This window comes from Saimiri boliviensis, chromosome 9 (genome assembly GCF_048565385.1).
Source record: "Saimiri boliviensis isolate mSaiBol1 chromosome 9, mSaiBol1.pri, whole genome shotgun sequence".
Taxonomy (NCBI): domain Eukaryota; kingdom Metazoa; phylum Chordata; class Mammalia; order Primates; family Cebidae; genus Saimiri; species Saimiri boliviensis.
In genome coordinates this window covers 59,280,044-59,298,558 of record NC_133457.1, presented here as the reverse complement: position 1 = coordinate 59,298,558, position 18,515 = coordinate 59,280,044, and the positions used below count along the sequence as shown (strand labels likewise).

Here is an 18,515-nt window from a genome sequence, read left to right as displayed (position 1 = left end):
GTAGGATCTAGGCTCACTGCAACTTCTGCCTCCCAGTTTCAAGCAATTCTTGTTCCTCAGCTTCCCTAGTAGCTGGGACTACAAGTGTGTGCCACCACGCCTGGCTGATTTTTGTATTTCTGTGTTTTTAGTAGGGATGTGTGTTTTGCCATGTTGGCCAGGCTGGTCTTGAACTCCTGAGTGTAGGTGATCTGCCCTGCTCGGCCTCCCAAAGTGCTGGGATTATAGTCATGAGCCTTCGCACCTGGCCTCCTTTCTGAGGTTCCAGCTTCTAATTCCAATGCTTCCTTATATCTCATGTCCGTCTCTTATCTCTGGGCAACCTGCTTGGTGTGTGTCCAACCCTCCAGAAAATTCTACCCTGTAGGATAAAGGGACCTGTGTCTTCGGACTGAAAAGCTTTCAGATACGTAAATAGTTGTATTTGTTGAATTTATTGGAAGTAGGAGGTGATGTTAAGGTTCAGAAACCCTATTATAATTAATTCTTCTGAGATTTCAAATTTTAAAAAGCATTTAGTTCTTACTGAAATAAGCCAGTGATTTATTTCAGAAAGTATCTATATCTTTAATTTACTGGTAAGAAATGACCGCCATGAGGATCAAGGCTTAAGTAAGGTTTTAGGAAATGAAATTGTGACAGATATGTATATATAAGTCATAGGAGAACATTTGGCAACTAAAGGCAATATGACAGTGACCCTCCTCCCTTCCCCAATTCTCTAAGTTAAGAATTTAAGAATAAATCATAGCACAATATATTGGAAAGGGAAAGAAAAACTAAAAAAAAAAAATGCTGTCAGCATGATCCCATTTCACTCTGAAGAAAATTTGTATATGAATAGAAAAGTATCAGAAGGGATACAGTTAATAAATATGTTCTCTGATTTATAGAAATGTGTTTTTTTGTTCCTATTTATATTTCCTAATTTTCTTTTATAATGAATGTACATAACTTTCATAATAAACACATTTTTAACTAAGAAAAGTGATAGCATAAGTGTAGAAAGTGTAATTATCCTCAATAGAAAATTAGAAGCGCCAGTGGAATTGGTTTTGTATGAAAATAGTCATGTTAACAGGGACAGCATCAGACTGTCAGTGATATGAGCTGTCTTTTTAGTTTTTTATATTTTATATTTCATTGTTTTTATGTTTGCCTTAAGTTACTTTGGCATGACTTTAAAAGATGCCTTGGTTACTGAGTATACTTATGAGGTTGGAACTAGAATATTTTTGATAGATTTGGAGAAATAATTTTATGATGAATGATGAGAAATTGCTTTGTGTAAAAATTGTCTTTTCACCTGCAAGTATGCAGAGTCCTGCCTATATTTGACTTCTTTCAACTGAAGAGATAACGGGTTTTGTGTCGCCTTTTAGTAAGTGAGTTAATTGTGAAAGAGAGTTGTATAGAAAAGTAGCTCAATCCCTACAATTGTTTTTTCTAAGGGAATGGTGAAGGAAATTGTTTCTATTTAATCTATATGTAAAAAAAAAAACAAACACAATTTATTCTTTATTCCCAGATTAGAAATGATATTTGCCAAATTTGATGAAGTGCAAAGTTCAGGCGGTATGATTTTGAGTGTCTGCAAAGGTAAGAGTAATTAAGCTCTCAAACACTTCTAAGAATATTTAACAAAATTTTAGAAACTAAAATGTGTTTTCAGGTCAACGATTATATCACTGATTCAAAAGAGTTGATTTTGTGGCTTGAAAACTTAGTTGAGATATAATAACAAAATCTTAACATCCTGCTGATAATTATCCTCTGATTGTTTTGGTGTGAGTGAAAATGTAATAGTGGGTCAATTGTGTAATACGATGGTGCTCTTTTTTTTTTTGTGATACTGCCTTATTATTTGTGTCTTCTGGGTCGAGATATGATGACCCTCTTGCCTTCCATTTTCCATGCATAAAATGTATTTTTATACCTACAATAATTATTTTTCTTAGTTGTCTTTAATAGAAATTGTGGGGTTGATGGGTTCTATTATATCTGTGTGCAGACTATCATGGGTGATAATGATGAAGAGGCTCATGCATAGGAAATTGACTAGCATAAATTGCCTTGGGCTTCTTAAGTAAAATGAGACCAAATTGGACTTTAGGGAGGTTTGGAGTTGATATCTGGTACTTACTTGATTTTTGTGGTTCGTCTCCTTTTTGTGAAGTTGATAAATTATGTTTAGCTTTGTTGGGTAGCATTTACCTACACTTGAGACTTTAAATATTAGTTAGCCTCATATGTAAAGAATATATTTCCAAAGATAGTATCAGTTGTTTTTCCACCTAGTAAAGTAGCTTCATATTAAAGAGAGTGTGATTAACTTAGTAATATAAATAATGTTGGAGTAAAAATTTAGTGTGTGAATTTATAGTCAAATAATAGGAAAACTAGTTACTAATACAATTTAGTTACTGTTCTTTGGGGTAAACCAAGACAATGATATGTTGCAGGAAGTCAGATGGAATAAGTGAGCGTTAGAAAGATTTTGTTTACGCACATCTAAACTTAGTTCCAGAAGCATAAATTGACTTCAGTGCTACCAGTCCTTACCTTGAATGCCAGAAGTTTCTCACTTCTCTTCTCTGAATAGAAAGTGTCTTAAGTATCTCCTTCTTATTTTTCTAGCAGTTACCTCTGTCGATTTCTACAGAAATCAGAAACAGTAGGAAGAGATTAGTTGTACACAAGATCCCTGAACTTGAGTGTTTTCATAACATGATCATTTGTGTATTTCAGACTAAGTAGTTACAACTCTAAGGAAAAAAAGTAGAATACTTGTAAAATCTAAGGTATTCATTGTTTAAGTATGGTTTATTTGGAAAGCATTGTTATTCTTGTATTTTGTGGCATTATTTCTGCTACCTTCAAAATAGTTTTGTTTGTTTGCTTTTGAGATACAGTCTCACTCTGTCGCCAGGCTGGAGTGCAGTGGCGCAACTCGGCTCTCTGCAACCTCTGCCTCCCGAATTCAAGCGATTCTCCTGCCTCAGTCTCTCGAGTAACTGGGACTGCAAGCGCGTGCCACCACGCCCACCTAATTTTTTGTATTTTAACTAGAGACGGGGTTTCACCATGTTGGCCAGGATGGTCCCCATCTCTTGACCTTATGATCTGCCCACCTTAGCCTCCCAAAGTACTGGGATTACAGGCGTGAGCCACTGTGCGTAGCCCAAGTTTTTTAATTTTTCATTCTTTAGTTCCCATTCCTTTATCACTCCATAAACGGAGGTTTGGAGTTAGTCTCTGGCATTTACTTTTTTTGAAGAAGACTTCAAAGATTGTTTGCATTGACGATTACAGTCTGAATATTGCAAGTATGGTCAAATGTGAAAGTTAAAGTCTATATTGGTTATAATGTTTTTGAGGATAATATTATGCTGTCATTGAAAAAATCCTTAATGAAGTAATTAACAAGAGAGGATGCTAGAAGAAGGAAACCTATTTATCGTGTTGGCAAATACTAGGGCCCAGGTCTCCTCTTCCCTGTTTTTATTCTCTCAGTGATCTAACCCTGCTCAAATGCTTTAAATGATAACTCTTTGCTAATGATTCCCAATGCGTAGTTCTAGCTATTGTTCATCTCGCTTTTGGGTTAGATCTAGACTTGGTATCCTGTGGCCTTGATGACATTCCCATTTGGCTGCCTAACAGGCATTTCAGGCTTACTATATCCAAAAATGAAACCCTGTTGTCTCTTTTTGCCCCTCAGATCTATTCCTTTTCCAGTCTTAGCCATTTTAGTCAGTGGCACCATTATCAGCTCAAGCTGGAAACCTAACGTGATTTCCTATTCTAACTGATTAAATATTTCTACTTCTGAAATACTAAACATATCCCAAAGTTGCTTATTCTTTTGTCTCTACTGCTAATATCCTACCCTAAATCTTCTTTAGCTTTTACCTGAAGTACTTCAATAGACCTCTGTTCCACATTTGCCCCCAGGAATATATTTGCTACTCAGAAATCATAGGAATCTTCTTAAAGTGTAAATTAGATCATGTCACAGCAGGAAAAAGATAATGAAATTTCTCCTCTTAAGGATCCTATAATCTAGGGATGGAAATAGATCATAAACAAGTAAACAAATGAATATACAATGTAGTTACAGTTGGTAGTGAAGGAAATATAACTACTCCTTGTTTAATAAATTTAAATTATTCCTAAATACCCTGCTGCCAAGTGAAAGACCATTAGATGAAAAAATTATTTTCACCAGTATCAATGAGAAAAATTATGGTGTGTTTCATCCCAGCCCGTGATACTTGAGTAGTTTTCTCAGGTGGAAAAATATGTCAATTAAATACTGAAAACAAATTTTTGTAAGTAAAAATTTAAAGGCACATTATACATAAACTAATATGGAATTTAATTCAACTTCTTTATTTCTGGACAGTTTTTCCTCACAAAATTTTCAGGCCTTTGTTGATTCATTTTTATTGCACACTAAAACTGTAAATAAAGTTATAGAAACATGAAAACATCTTAGGACAGGGTAAAGTCTCAACATGAAATGTTGTGAAAATAGTTCATGCATACAAAGAGCTATTGAAGATACCACATTTTCTCTCCCTCACTTGGTGTATTTATGCAAAAAAGATTGTTTTGGGTCTCTCCAAACATGGCACACAATTTAGATTTGTTCCACATGATATTCTGTAACCAGAAACTATTATGGTAAATAAGATTTTTTAGTGTGTCTTTACCTTAAATCATAATAGTGAGACATCACACATCTTACAGCATATTGATTTAGAGTGTTTTGTGTGAAAAAAATTATTTTATTAAATACAAGAACCCGAAAGATTCATTATAAAGGTGGTATAACTTTTTTATAGCTAAAAGTCATCTGAAGAGCCATTAAGTTAGGTAAATAGAGTATTGAGTGGTAAATAACTCAGTGATGTCATTTTAGATAGAACAGTGGGATGGGCCTCTTTAAGAGGTGACATATTTTAATTGAGACCTGGTAAATGAGAATTGAGACCTGATAAATGAGAATGAGCCAGTCATGGGATAAATGGTTGGTAAACACTTTGGGTAGAGAAGATTGACCATAAAAACCCAAAGGTCGAAAAGGACTTGTATTTTTGAAGAACAGAAGGAAGTATAGGGCTGCTTGGAGCCCAGTGAGACTGGTAGTGGGTTGGAGGGAAGAACCAGTGTGAGAGATAATTGGAGAAGTGAGTAGGAACCATAGCATCAGGGCCTTGTCCCCTGTAGGAGGAGTTTTGATGGACTCCTAGGAGTAGGAAATCTCTAAAGAGTTTTAGGCTAGAGAGAAATAAGGTAAGCTGGAAAGACATTGCCTAACACTATCTTTTTTACATTTATTGTTCAGAGAAATAGTCTCTTTATTTTTTCTCTTTATTCTACCTCTTCTCTCCTGCATGTTCAAATGCATAACTTTTACATCTCATACTTTTGTCTCTGATTTTTTTCATATTTGCCATTTCTATACTCCTTTAAGTTCTGATTGGATTCTTTGACATGATTTTCTAAAGCCCTAGTTCAGAACATTAATTCTATCAGAGGTTTGAGCATATCATTTAGTTGAAATAGAACACATTTTTTCATCTTGCTGGTGTTTTGAACTTAACTGGTTATGTTACAAAGGTACATTAGGCAGAGTCCTTAAGTGCAGTAGAATTAGTTCTGCTGTTAGAAGAAAACTGGATTTAAAATTTGTCAGATGGTGACTAGAAGGAGGGAACACCAGCCCTTTTAAAAGAAAAGACTGAAAGTTGGAGGCCCCCTGTGATTATAGCAGGCTCTGGTGTCGTTATGGAGCTTTCTAGACAATCTCCTGAGCAAACCAAGGATGTAAACACTAAGAGGGTTGGTGGTGGTTAACTGCAAATCTTCTCTTTCACTGTGAAAAAGCTATGCATAATTCTTATTTGTTGAGTGTGTGTTTAGCACCTATTGCAGTCTTGCCCATGCAATCATTGTAAAGTATTTTTTGGTTTCTCTGAAACAGCTGCTAGGAAAAGAATTGTCCTTGGAGGGTGGCAATAAAATAAAGCCTGGAAATTAAGCTTTGAAATTACCTTAATATTTGGCTTCTATGAGTCAATAAGATAACTTCCAGTCCAGTTTTATATATTTTTATAACATACCATTTGGTGAAAAGCAAGAAGCTCTTTTCTTTGGTTGATTTTTAAAATGTATCTGTTTGTGACTATGAGCCCCAGGGCCTTCTCGGAGCTTGACAATGTGCTGATGGTTGTGCAACTTGGATAGCGGGTGCTCTGCGCCCCTGCAGCTGCGCACTGGCTAGGTCTGTCTCCACCAGAAGCAAGCTTTGTTCCGTGTGGCCCTGCTGTCCACACACAGAGCAGCCTTTGATGGGCTGCCTTTGACGTGATTTGTTTACGGCAGCCAGAAATGCTTCCTGCATAATGAGAGCAGTTAATCGTGGAAATTGGGCTATTCCTGTTTGTGCCCTTCTAGCAATCTTCTGTTGTAAATATTAAAAGGTAACGACAAAAGGATGAAAACCTTTTTAAAAAGGCGCAAATCAGTTAATCCATCAGATCATGTGATTGCTACTGATTACATGGATATCTTTAGGGAAGCAGAAAATGATTGCTGAACACATGCCTTGTGTTTTGATGATTGCATTAAAAGTCCCCCAGCGGGATGGCATTTATTGGCTCCCAGAGCTTTTCTTAGATTAAATTTCAGGCAGCTAGTACAGGGAGAAACATCATAACCTGTATCCAACAGCATATGTGCAGCTAAAGAACAATCTTGATGAAGTCCTTCTAGGCTCTGCTAAATAAACGAGGGTTTTCAGCAAGACCCCAGACTTTTATTTTGAAGTGGAGTAGCAGCTGTTGGCTATTGCGGTGCAGAGCTGCAGCGAGGCCTGGGTCACACAGTGCTCCGGGTGGCTGCAGGCCGAGCCCAGTGGCGCAGGCACTGAGCTGCACTTATTTGCTGTGCTATTTGACCTCTTGGTTTCAGAGAGCTCCCTGGACCATCTGAATGGCTATGGGAGATGGTGAGTAAGATTTATTTTTCTTCTTTTGCTTGTGTTATACACTTCCTTTTAAGGTGACGATCATTTGCTGTGTAAGAAATATATTTCTCCCTAAAGAATGAAGGACACTTGTGTGTTTGTGTGTACACTTGTGTGTGCATTTATGCATGTGTGTACATGTCGTTTGACATCTTTTTTCACTTGATGTGTCTGTGTGGGATCTGGCAAGCATAAGGTGAAAATTTACCTTGCAACCCAAGCAACGTCCAGTCTTGGTGGTAGATACGAAGGGATATTGGAAGAAACGTAGAATATATGCAAAAGATTAGAGGAAGAACATTGCCTTTGGAGGAATGACAGATTTTGGCAGGAAGATTTGACTGGCCAGCTTGATATCTTTCCTGTTGTATTTGACACAAGTAGAATTCTGTGGAAATAAAATATTTAAAGAGGCAAAATGGCTTGCCATGGGCACTGTTTTAATTCATATGATTGTTAATTGTCAGTGTCCTGGTAAACAATTTTCTAGAAAATATTTAGCCTTTTAAGATTATACACAGGGTATAATTTGATTAAAAATTGATTTTGCCAGTATTTTAGTTTGGTAAGAATAATTTTTAAAACACATTATTTCTATAATGTCTAATAGTTCTCCAAAGCACTTTCATATACTTAATATATTTTAACTCCTCAGCTATGAATAACTCTGTGAAGTGTTCAGAGTATTTTGCTATTTCCATCTTACAGATTGGGAAACTGAGACTTGCTGGGATGATATATCCTAGGTCCAGACACAGAAAGCAAACCAGAACCAGATCTAGAGTCACAAATGTGCATTTGGTATTTTCTATTATAACACTTAATATTTGAGCTTTTTTTTTCATTACACCTTTTTTTGTTACGAGGCCTAGAGGTATACTTTATAATGACATCAACATCACAGATATGTATGAAGGGAAATCTGAGGTTTCTCAAAAATGTTTCGAGTGTTTTTTTGCTAGCTTCTTAAGGAAGACTGGTCCATATCTGGAGGTTTTAACTCTTAACAGTTTCAGCCTTCCTATGACTATGTATTTAGTGACCTCTTCTTTCTAAGAAGTGATTCCCCTAGGGGCTATGAGGAATAGGATACAAATTCATCAAAATGATGGTATTGGTAGACAGTCATTTAAACCATTACGTACATTTAAATGAAAATCTGATAGAAAATTTGGTTGGCATATTGTTATGATTTATTCCAAGAATGTTCATAACTGTTTTATATGATCTTATGGAAATAATTGAGAAAATAATTTTTCAATACCAATTTTTAAAACAAAAGCAGGATTGACAAGTTCTCATATACTTAGGGGAATTCCCAAGTTTCTTCCTATTTAAAAAAAAAAAAAACACCTTAATTTGTAGATAAGTCTAAATGTTGCTTTTGGTGTGGGCCATATCCAGATTTTATTTTCTTTCTTAAACATTTTAGGATAAATGGTTATAGTTTTATATTTGCTTACTTTTTCTTTTTTCAAATAATACATAACAACATGTGGACTGTTTAGGCATTTTTTTTTTTAAAGTAACAACCTCTGACAAATATCAGAGGATAACATTCCAGCTAATTTTCTTCTTTTAAAAAAACCTGCCTTCTTAAAAAATTTAAACAATAAAGATATGTCTATAGTAATAGGCTATATTGGGATTTATATGGTTCTCAACAGTTTGATATGTACTCCTCTGCATATTAGTCTTTGTCACAGCACATACACTGTACCAGAATCATGTAACCACACACAACATGAACGTATAAAACAAACGGATTACACTGCCCCTACCTGATGTTTTTTATGTTTTATTTTAATTATGAACTTAATATACAAATGTCATTTCCTTTTCAAAATTCGAACAATGAAGATAAAGCAAAAATCCCTTCAAAACTACGTCCAAGCTCTGATTCCAGTATAAGCAGAGGAGAACACTTTTAATAATGTGGAACATGTCTTTTGCTACCTGTTACTGTGCCTTCACATGTATATTAAGTATCAAAGTATATGGTTTTGCTTTGACTGTGTTCACATAAATGATACCATTCTGAATGTAATTTTGCCATTTGCTGTGTTTACTCAGTATGACATAAAGAATTTTTTTAAAAAACACAATCATGTGTTATTCTGTATCATCTGTTTAAACTGTTGCATAGTATTCTATAATATGGACATATAACCATTTTGTCTTATATGGAAATTTATTTACTATATATAATTTTTCTAAATAGTTCTGAAATAAGCATCTTCATACAAACCACATGTGTTTGTGTATACACATACATACATATTTCTTAAAATAGTCTGGACATGGAATTTTTGAAACAAAGTTTTCATTCATTTTAGAATTGTTAGGTATAGGTAATTTTCTCCAAAAGAGGCTTTCCCACCTACACTCCCACCAGTAGTGCCTGCTGCCCTACATTCTTTTCAGTTCTGGTTATTATTAAAATTTGCCTATCAGATGGTTGAAAAATATCTCACCCTTTATAAACATCTGTGCTTTCTGATAAGATTGATCATTTTCATATGCTTGGTTATTTATATTGCCTTTTCTATAGATTGCCTTTCAGCATCCTTAGCCAACTTTTTGGTTGTTTGACCAACAGATTAATAAGTTTTCACTTACTAATCTGTTATCTATTGAGTATGTTATATAAGCTTAACTTAAAGACCACAGGAAAGATTTCATTAGCAGTTTTGTTTCTAGGCAAACTTAGATTTGTGAAACCCTGTAATGGCTTTCACTTAAGGATTGGGGGTGGGTTTGGGGGGCTTTTCAATTTAGTTGTCTTCACTCTTACCCATGAGTGTTAAACCAAGCAGTCAGATAATCATGCAGTAGCTCTGGACAATCAAACCAGATAGAGTTAAAAACCTGTAGGATTATTATGTGGTGCTGAGCCCTGCAATCTGCCTCAAGAAGCGTGCAAGAGGAATTTGGCCTTTTGTTGTTATGCTGCAGAGTGGCTGGAAAGAAATAAGGTTTTGTTGTAAATAGAGTGTTTCTAAACTTTTAGCATTTCAACATGGTCTATTATTCAAAAAATGAGTCTTTAAAAATATATATACAAATGATGATGTAACCATGGCTTTCTAGAGACCAGCCTTCTAGGACTACATCAAACTAATATATAACTTGATTTACAATTGTTTGTAGAACAATAGAAAGAAATTAATACTAAATAGATCTCTCTTCTTGCATGTGGTTGAATATTCTTTGTGATATACTAGGATTGGGTAATTTAAATTAATGAAATAAAGTAACCATTTAACTTACTGTCAAGAAGGCTAACTTTTCTTGTAGGAACATTGATAGAGGGAAAAGAAGTCTGTAAGGCAAAAAAGTAAATTACAAGGGACAGAAGGTTGAGCATTAGCAGTAGTAATACAGGCAGTAAGCAGCAGGCACAAAGGTTGAAAACAGACAATGACTAAAATGAAGCAACCCTATAGTACCTTCCTGCTGTAGCCATTGAATGGTGTTGTACAACCATCCTGTGTTTTAGGTCTGTAGTAAGGGCATATAAGTGCATATACTGTACCTTTGAATAAATAATTATTCAAAACTTTTTATTATACAAATTATGTATTATATAAATTATTTATATTAATTTTTAATAATTATTTATTAAAAATAAATACTGTACCCTTCTGAGGCAGTCTCATTTAACCCCCTGGCTCCAGGGGGTTGGGCACCAGTAGTAACGTATCCTCAAACCTGATATTGCTAATGAACTTGAATCTTCAAGAAAAGGTTTATATGTTTTCTTTGTACATATATAATAGTACAATTGATGTTCTTACAGCTGTAATAGTCAGTCTATAACTGTCTTGAAAATTTAAGTACTGGAAATGGCTTGATTTTGTAAAGGTTCTAAATAAACCTGATTCTGAGCCCCATTTCTTAATTAGTTTGATATTATGGCTATTATGACATGTGTCATTTAATTTCATTAATACCAAATAGTGGTTTAAATTGTGATTGTCTCTTTACTTCATTGAACTGTTCAAAGTCTTGAATTTTGAAAGGGCCCCTTTATATAAAAGGCTAAAAGCCTTAAAATATATTAACTACTAGTCAGTTATATTTACCTAGAAATTTCAGGATACTTTATCAAACATCTTAGCCTCTATTAAACTTTGTATAAAACTGACTTTATTTCTTATAAATATAATAATTAACTAAAGATTGTGCTGCTGAGAATACTGCATCTTCATGTGAATATTAAAATATAGCCAATTGTCTTATTTTTTGAAGTGCTTGAATTTTTGATTTCTAATACTTTTACTATATTTTTTCATTTTAGTTTAAATTGAAGATGTTTTAAATTTTTACTATTTGATTCTTTTTCCTTTTATTAGCTTAAGTTTTTTCTTACCTAATTGTTGTTATTCAGATATTGAACCTACTATGTTGATCCTCTGTCTTTATATTTATGTTTTGTCTTCACTTTCAAGTTTTATGTCTTTCTCTTACTCTATATTCTGAGAGATATCCTTGACTTTCTCACCCAATCCTTCTATTAAGTTTTAACTTTGACAAACAAAAGTTTAAATGTGTCCAAGAACTTACTTTTTTTTTTTTTGAGTGGTTCCATTTTCAAAAAATTGTGTGTGTGTGTGTGTGTGTGTGTGTGTGTGCGCGCGTGCGCAGACTGTATAAAATACTGTGCTCCCTGAATTGGGAATGGGAAAGAGTTTAATAAAACCATTCCATAGATTTTCACTTGCTCCTTATACTCATCCCTGTACTTTCTGGCTTAGAAATAATCACTTCTGTGTTATTCTACAAGGTAGATCAATTCTGTACTGTTTTAGCATCTGAGAATTCCAAATTGCAGCTTTGCTGTGGTGATATGGCGTTATTCTTCAGTAGCTGTTCTTTTCTTTTTTGACAGCTCAAGGCAAAGGGAATGTCATTTCTTTTTATTTGCATCTTTTAAGAATTTGCTGTGATCTTTTAGATGCTGATTTCACATATTTCACCCTCATCTCATTTTCTTTGCCCTTTTAAGTTGTTTATTGGGATTCCGTTTTAGGATTTTAAGCAAGGGAGTGAAGTGATTAAAGTTATTATAATTTTTTAATGAAGCATTTCAAACCCAGAAATAAAGAGTATTTTAATGAACCTCCATTACACTCATCATCCAGTTTCAAGAAATTATCAGTACATGATTAGTATTTATCTATATCCCTACCCCATCTTCTTCCATCTCTGTTATCCTGCTGGACTAAGATGTGTGTGTATGTGCACATAATACTCATCACATATATCAAATAAAGTGTCTTTTAGAAAGACAGTTACAATACCATTGTCACACCTAAAAGTTTGACCCATAGTGTCAAATAATGTATTCACATTTTCTCAATTGTTTTATGAATATCTTTTTACAGTTTGTTTTAAATCAGTATTTGAAGAAGGTTCACCATTGCAATTGATTGATATACTTCTTAAGGCTCTATTCATCTATAGGATTTATCTCACTTTTTCTCCTCTTGCCATTTATTTGTTGAAGAAAAAAATCTGTTGAGTATTCTTCCTGCACACTGGAATTTTTTTATTGCATCGTTTGTTGCTTTTGTATTTTTGTTTTTTAATGTTTCTGTATCTCCTATATTTGCTCAACATTGAAAATTTTTCTAATGATTTGATCAGAATCAAGTCTAATTTATTAGAGTGGGGTTGGTACATATTTTCATCTGTGGTATTTTGGATTTCTGTCAGAAGGCGTATCCTGTCTGATTGTCTTTCTTTGTGATGCAAATATTGAACAGTGTGTTTAGGTGTTACCAGCCTGATCCGTCCTTTACAGTTCCCCGTCCCAGCCTTTTGTTTAGTGATTTTGGCAGCCATTGATCCAAATTACTTTTTTAGAAGATTATATTGTTTACTTTGTGGTTTGGAAGGAAGTCAAATGTAGAAGCAAGGAGACCATTTAAGAGGCTGTGGTAGTAATATAGGCAGAGACAATACTGGTCTGGCTTTAGGTTAGGAGTGGCAGCAGAGGCAAAGAGAAATAGGTGGATTTAAGATACAGCTTGGAATTATGCACAAGAACTGTTGGTAGGTATCTGTGTGGGTCAAAGGAAAACTTGAGGTGGGTTCCCGCATTATGAACTTGAGCAGCTGAATAGACACTGATATTATTTACTGGGGTGGGGGAGAACTTAGGGAGATTAGTTTTGGATGATGTTGGTGTTTTGTATCTATATCAAATTAGAGTGGTTTGGAGATACCCATGAGGGAGATACCTAGTAGGCAATTGGATATATAGGTCTGCAACTCAGAGATGGTCTAGGCTAGAGACAAACATTTGAGATCTGTCAGCATACAGAAGGTATTTAAAACCATTGAGAATGAATGAGGTCATATAGAGAGTGGATAGTCTGGAGAAAAGGAGAATAGTCAACATTTAATTAATTTTGGGGTAGAGAAAGAATAGCCAGCAGAAGAGACTGAGCTGCTAGAGAGACCTGTGAGATTAGAGAAAAGCCAAGGAAAGCATCTCATTGCAAAAGTACAGTGTGGGAAGTATAGAGAGCTAAAATTTGAGTTTTCCAAGGCAGCTGTGGTACAACAGTTTATAGGGATTATTGTTTCCTAATCTCAGTTTGTAATTTGGCTGGGCATGTAAGAGTGTAAAACAGCTCACAAATCCCAAGTCTTGTTGTTCATTGTTTTAATTAGAACAAGGAAGGATACAGCTTCAAGAGAAAAGAGGAACTTTGGTATTAAAAACTACTTAATGTGAAGTAAAGCATATTTTGTGCATGAAAATTCATGATGTTGTGGGTTCTTCTTATTGAATTGTTTGTTCCACTGAAGAAAATCCACACAAAATGAGTTTTTTTCTATGAGATGTGGTAAAATTGTGACTTGCTCCTTTATCTGCCGTGCAATATGGAACAGTTTTTTATCTTTTATATGATTTTGAGAAGCAGAAGTTTTGGGTTTTGGAATGCATGTACCCATAAAAGTTAAGTGGATACCGGGTATGGTGGCTCATGCCTGTGATCCTAGCACTTTGGGAGACCGAGGCAGGCCGATCACCTAAGGTCAGGAGTTTAAGACTATCTGGGCCAAAATGGTGAAACCTCATCTCTACTAAAAAGACAAAATTAGCTGGGCATGGTGGTACATGCCTGTTATCCCAGCTACTCAAGAGGCTTGAGACAGTAGAATCTCTTGAACTTCGGAGGCAGAGGTTGTGGTGAGCCAAGATCATGCAATTGCACTCCAGTCTGGGCTACAATAGCAAAACTCTGTCTAAAAACAAAAAAATGAGGTACAAAGTTTAAAAAGCCATTTCATGGCTTTCCTGCAGTGAGAAAAAGGAAAAAAAGGGACAAGGCATGATGAATATAAATTCACAGACCCTTATCTGAAAACTTCGGGACCACTTGTGTTTTGGAATTCAGAATGTATCAGATTTTAGAAAATTAATAAGGTCATATATACTCCATGCATTATGTAACAGTTCTTGCTGGGCCTGGGGCAGCACCCTATAATCAAGCACATTAAATTTTTTTTTTTGTTTTTTTTTCTGAGGCAGGATCTCGCTCTGTTGCTCAGGCTGAAGTGCAGTGCCACAATCTCAGCTCACTGCAGCCTCCACCTCCTGGGTTTAAGGGATTCTCCTGCCTCAGCCTCCCAAGTAGCTGGGATAACAGGCGTGCACCACCATGCCTGGCTAAATTTTGTATTTTTTGTGGAGACAAGGGTTCGCTGTGTTGGCCAGACTGGTCGCAAACTGCTGGCCTCAAATGATCCACCTGCCTTGGCCTCCCAAGGTGCTGGGATTACAGACATGAGCCACCACGCCCAACCATGTTTTTGGAATTAAATGTGTGTGAATTCATACTGAGTAGAATAAATATAATAAATAGCCTCATAACAGTTCACATCATGTTTTGTCATAAACTGAGTTAAGATTAGTTTGTGCCACCACGTGAGTTTAAAAGACAAAATAAAAGCTGGGTTTTCAGAGCTTTTTGACTTTCAGGCATGCGTGTATGTCGTTGTGGGCCTATACTGTCTCAGTGCTTGCTGGGAACAGTTTCCAAGTGTTACATGAAGGCAACAAAAGGTAAAACCTATTCTACTTGGTCTTCATTTTCCATCTTCTTTCTGCCTGTTTCTCCTCTTCTCCTTTCTTCTTCCAGTCTCTTTCTCTTCTTTTTCCTGCTCTATTTTTAATCTCTTCTTCCATCTACCTCCCCTTCCTCTCCATCTCTTCCATCTTTCTCCATTTCCTCCTCCTCTGTTTCATCTCCTGCCTCTCCTGCCTCCACCATTTCCATCTTTTCCTCCTTTGTTTCCATGTCTTCCTTCTCTATTTCCATCTCTTCCTACTCTCCTTCTTTCCTCCATTTTCTTCTTTTTTTTTGAGACAGAGTTTCACTCTTGTTACCCAGGCTGGAGTGCAATGGCGCGATCTCGGCTCACTGCAACCTCCGCCTCCTGGGTTCAGGCGCTTCTCCTGCCTCAGCCTCCTAAGTAGCTGGGATTACAGGCACGCGCCACCATGCCCAGCTAATTTTTTGTATTTTTAGTAGAGATGGGGTTTCGCCATGTTGACGAGAATGGTCTCGATCTCTTGACCTCGTGATGCACCTGCCTTGGCCTCCCAAAGTGCTGGGATTACAGGTGTGAGCCACCGCGCCCGGCCCTTTCCTCCATTTTCTTTCCATGTTTTCCATCTCCATTATATAGAAAACCACTGCAGCCTGCTCACTTTATTAATTTCTGTCCTTTAATATATTTTAATATGCTTGTCTTGTACAGTTTACGTACGCAGCAATACTAGTCTTTTTTTGAAACTTTGGAGCAAGAACAAAAGTGTCAACACAGCTATAATTTGTAGTTTGCTTTTTGTGTTTCATCCTTTTTTTATTTAGTACATATTAGAGCACCTACTATATGTATCCTAAGTGGTATCTTCTCACTTATCTTTTAGTTCACTAATGATCCCTTGAGCTGTGTCTAAGCTACTGTTACGCCTGCCCACTGAATTTAAATTTCAGTTACTATATTTTCATTTTTTTAAGTTCCATTTGGTTATTTAAAAAATCTATGTCACTTTTTATGATTTTTCAATCCCCAAAGTCAAGTTTGCTCATTTATTGTATAGTCCATGTCTGGTAATTATAGGATTTTAAGTGGGTCTTTTCCTATTGTCTTTTTATTTTTATTCTTGCTCGTGATATCTTGTTTCCTGTTGCACCTGGTGCCTTTTGGAAAATTATTTATGGGAGTAATTTGAGGCTAGACACCTTTCTTTCAGGGAAATTTTGCATTTTGTTTGGCTGTTGGTTGAAAGTACTGCCAGTCTGAGCCCACAGAGTTTAAGGTCTTGAGTGTCTGGACCGCCCAAGCAGTTGACCTTAATGAAGCATTCTATTTGATTCACTTCTCTGTTACTCTCTTTTGAAAAAAGCTTGAAAGGAATTGACTATAGGAAGATAAGATCTTACTTATGATTTACTTTAACCTCAGGGTATAGTTATTTTGTATACCGGCTTTTGGTGGGAAGAGTCTTTTATTAGACTCTGCATCTAATGTGGACTCTGAATTCTGTTTCCTTTGCCCCACAGGGCCTTTGGAAAGGAAGTTCCACTCTACTGGTTTTATCCTTGTATTTTTTAGTATCTTATAAAATATTTATTGCTTTTATTACATATTAAAATATGTGCATTATTTAGTGTATATTATTGTTTGCCTTTGTAGTATTACTTTAAATAACTTGGTAATGTTTTCACTGAAGATTCAAAGTCTCCATACTGTGAAATGTGTGCCATTCTAGATATTGTTCTACATGTTGAAGATAAAACAGAGGGCAAAATTGACAAAAGTTTTTATCCAATAGCTCATATATTTCAGCAGAACACAGATAAGCAAGATAAGTGAAATATATAGATGGTAAGTGCCAGGAAAAAATAATGCAGGGAGGCCAGGGGTACATCAGAGTAATAGAGTATTGGGAAAACACTAGGGTGTTTGTGATTTTAGTATCCAGAGGAAAACTTAATTGAGAAGGCAACAGATGAATAAAGACATGAAACTGGTGAGTGAACACTATCGATGTGGATGAAAAAAGCATTCAGGGCAGAAGGAGCAAGTGCAAAGGTCCTGACATGGAATCATAGCAGGGAGGCTAGGTTGGTGGGGTGGGATTAGTGAGAACAGGGAAAATAGGTAGGAGATAAGGTTGGAGAGACCTACATGACATTTAAGATCTTAGAGTTCTGGTAGGCCTTTTTATGTAGTCATAAGAGGATTTTGAACAGTGATTGTGTTACGAGTTTGTTCAACCCAGGATGCCATATTGAGAATAAACTTTAGGGGACAAGGCAAGCAGCAGGAAGAGTTAGTTTGCTCTGACAATTATTTTTAGACTATTCTAGGTAATGGGGTTGCAGCATGAACAAGACAAAGTTTCTGCTCTTAAGAAGCTTCCAATCAACATAGAATAATTAGTGTCTATTATTTCAGTAAGTGATAGTTGCTAGGAAGAAAATAATTGAGACTTGTTTTGATATTTCATAGTTATTTTTTTAAAATTTAAGCTCAGAATATTTATTGTTTAACAAATTTTAAATTTTAGGGGTAGTGATAATGAATTAGTTTTATGAATTCTTTTAGCTGATAGTCAGAAAAACCATAACCTTATTGGAGGTGGGTAAAATTTTATTTCTTCTGTGTTTGTAGATTTATTTATTTTTCCTTTTAGTTTTTCAGTTTTTGTTTTATATATTTGAAGCTGTGTTATTGGGTACATAAATATTCAGGGCTCTGATTTTTTTCCTGTGGAATAACCTCTTTCTCATTATTAAACATCTCTGAATCTCTAGTAATGCTTTTTCAAACTGCTTTATTTGAAATTAGTATAGCTACATCATTGGTCTATCTTTCCTTAACCTTTTTGTGACCTTGTAGGTAAAAATATATCTCATTTAAGCAGCTCGTTTTAAAAACTTCAGTCTGGTTGTTTCACCTGTACTAGTTCATTTATATTTAAGAGAATTACTGATATACTTGGTTTTATATTTACTATTTTATTTTCTATCTTATCCACTTGTTTTACTCTTTTTGTCTCTCTTCCCTCTTTTCAGTCAATCAGATATTTTAAATTCATTTTCTTTTTCTTCTATGTGTATACTTACTTTTCTTTAGTAGTTAGCCTAGAGCAGAGATTGGCAAACTGTTGCTTATAGACCAAGTCCATCTGCCCTCCTGTTTTTGAATATAAAATTTTATTGAAACACAACCACACCCATTTGTTTACATATTGTGTGTATATAACTGCTTTGGTGCTATAATGTCATAATTGAGTAGTTGTATGGAAAGGCCATATATATATGGTTTACAAATCCTAAAATATTCGTCATGTGGTCCTTTATAGAGAAAGAATGCCATCCCCTCTCCTAGGGGAATGATTCTTAAACTAGATCATGCATCGGAATAACCAGGAGGGCTTGTTAATACGTAA

The 18,515-nt window shown here is 35.4% G+C and overlaps 1 protein-coding gene across 41 annotated transcripts in view; it reads left to right on the top strand.

The window, feature by feature from the left end:
* The window catches only part of CLASP2 (cytoplasmic linker associated protein 2), a 245,851-nt gene that overhangs the window by 58,826 nt on the left and 168,510 nt on the right, over positions 1-18,515 (top strand). For 30 of the 41 annotated variants that reach the window (XM_074405959.1, XM_039461832.2, XM_039461834.2 and 27 more), the window contains exon 7: positions 1,529-1,599. In XM_074405959.1, coding sequence (XP_074262060.1) covers positions 1,529-1,599 — 71 coding nt within the window. Of the gene's footprint in view, positions 1-1,528; positions 1,600-1,661; positions 7,016-18,515 lie in introns of those variants that run through there. The other 11 variants (XM_039461843.2, XM_074405973.1, XM_074405970.1 and 8 more) reach the window with 3 other exon arrangements.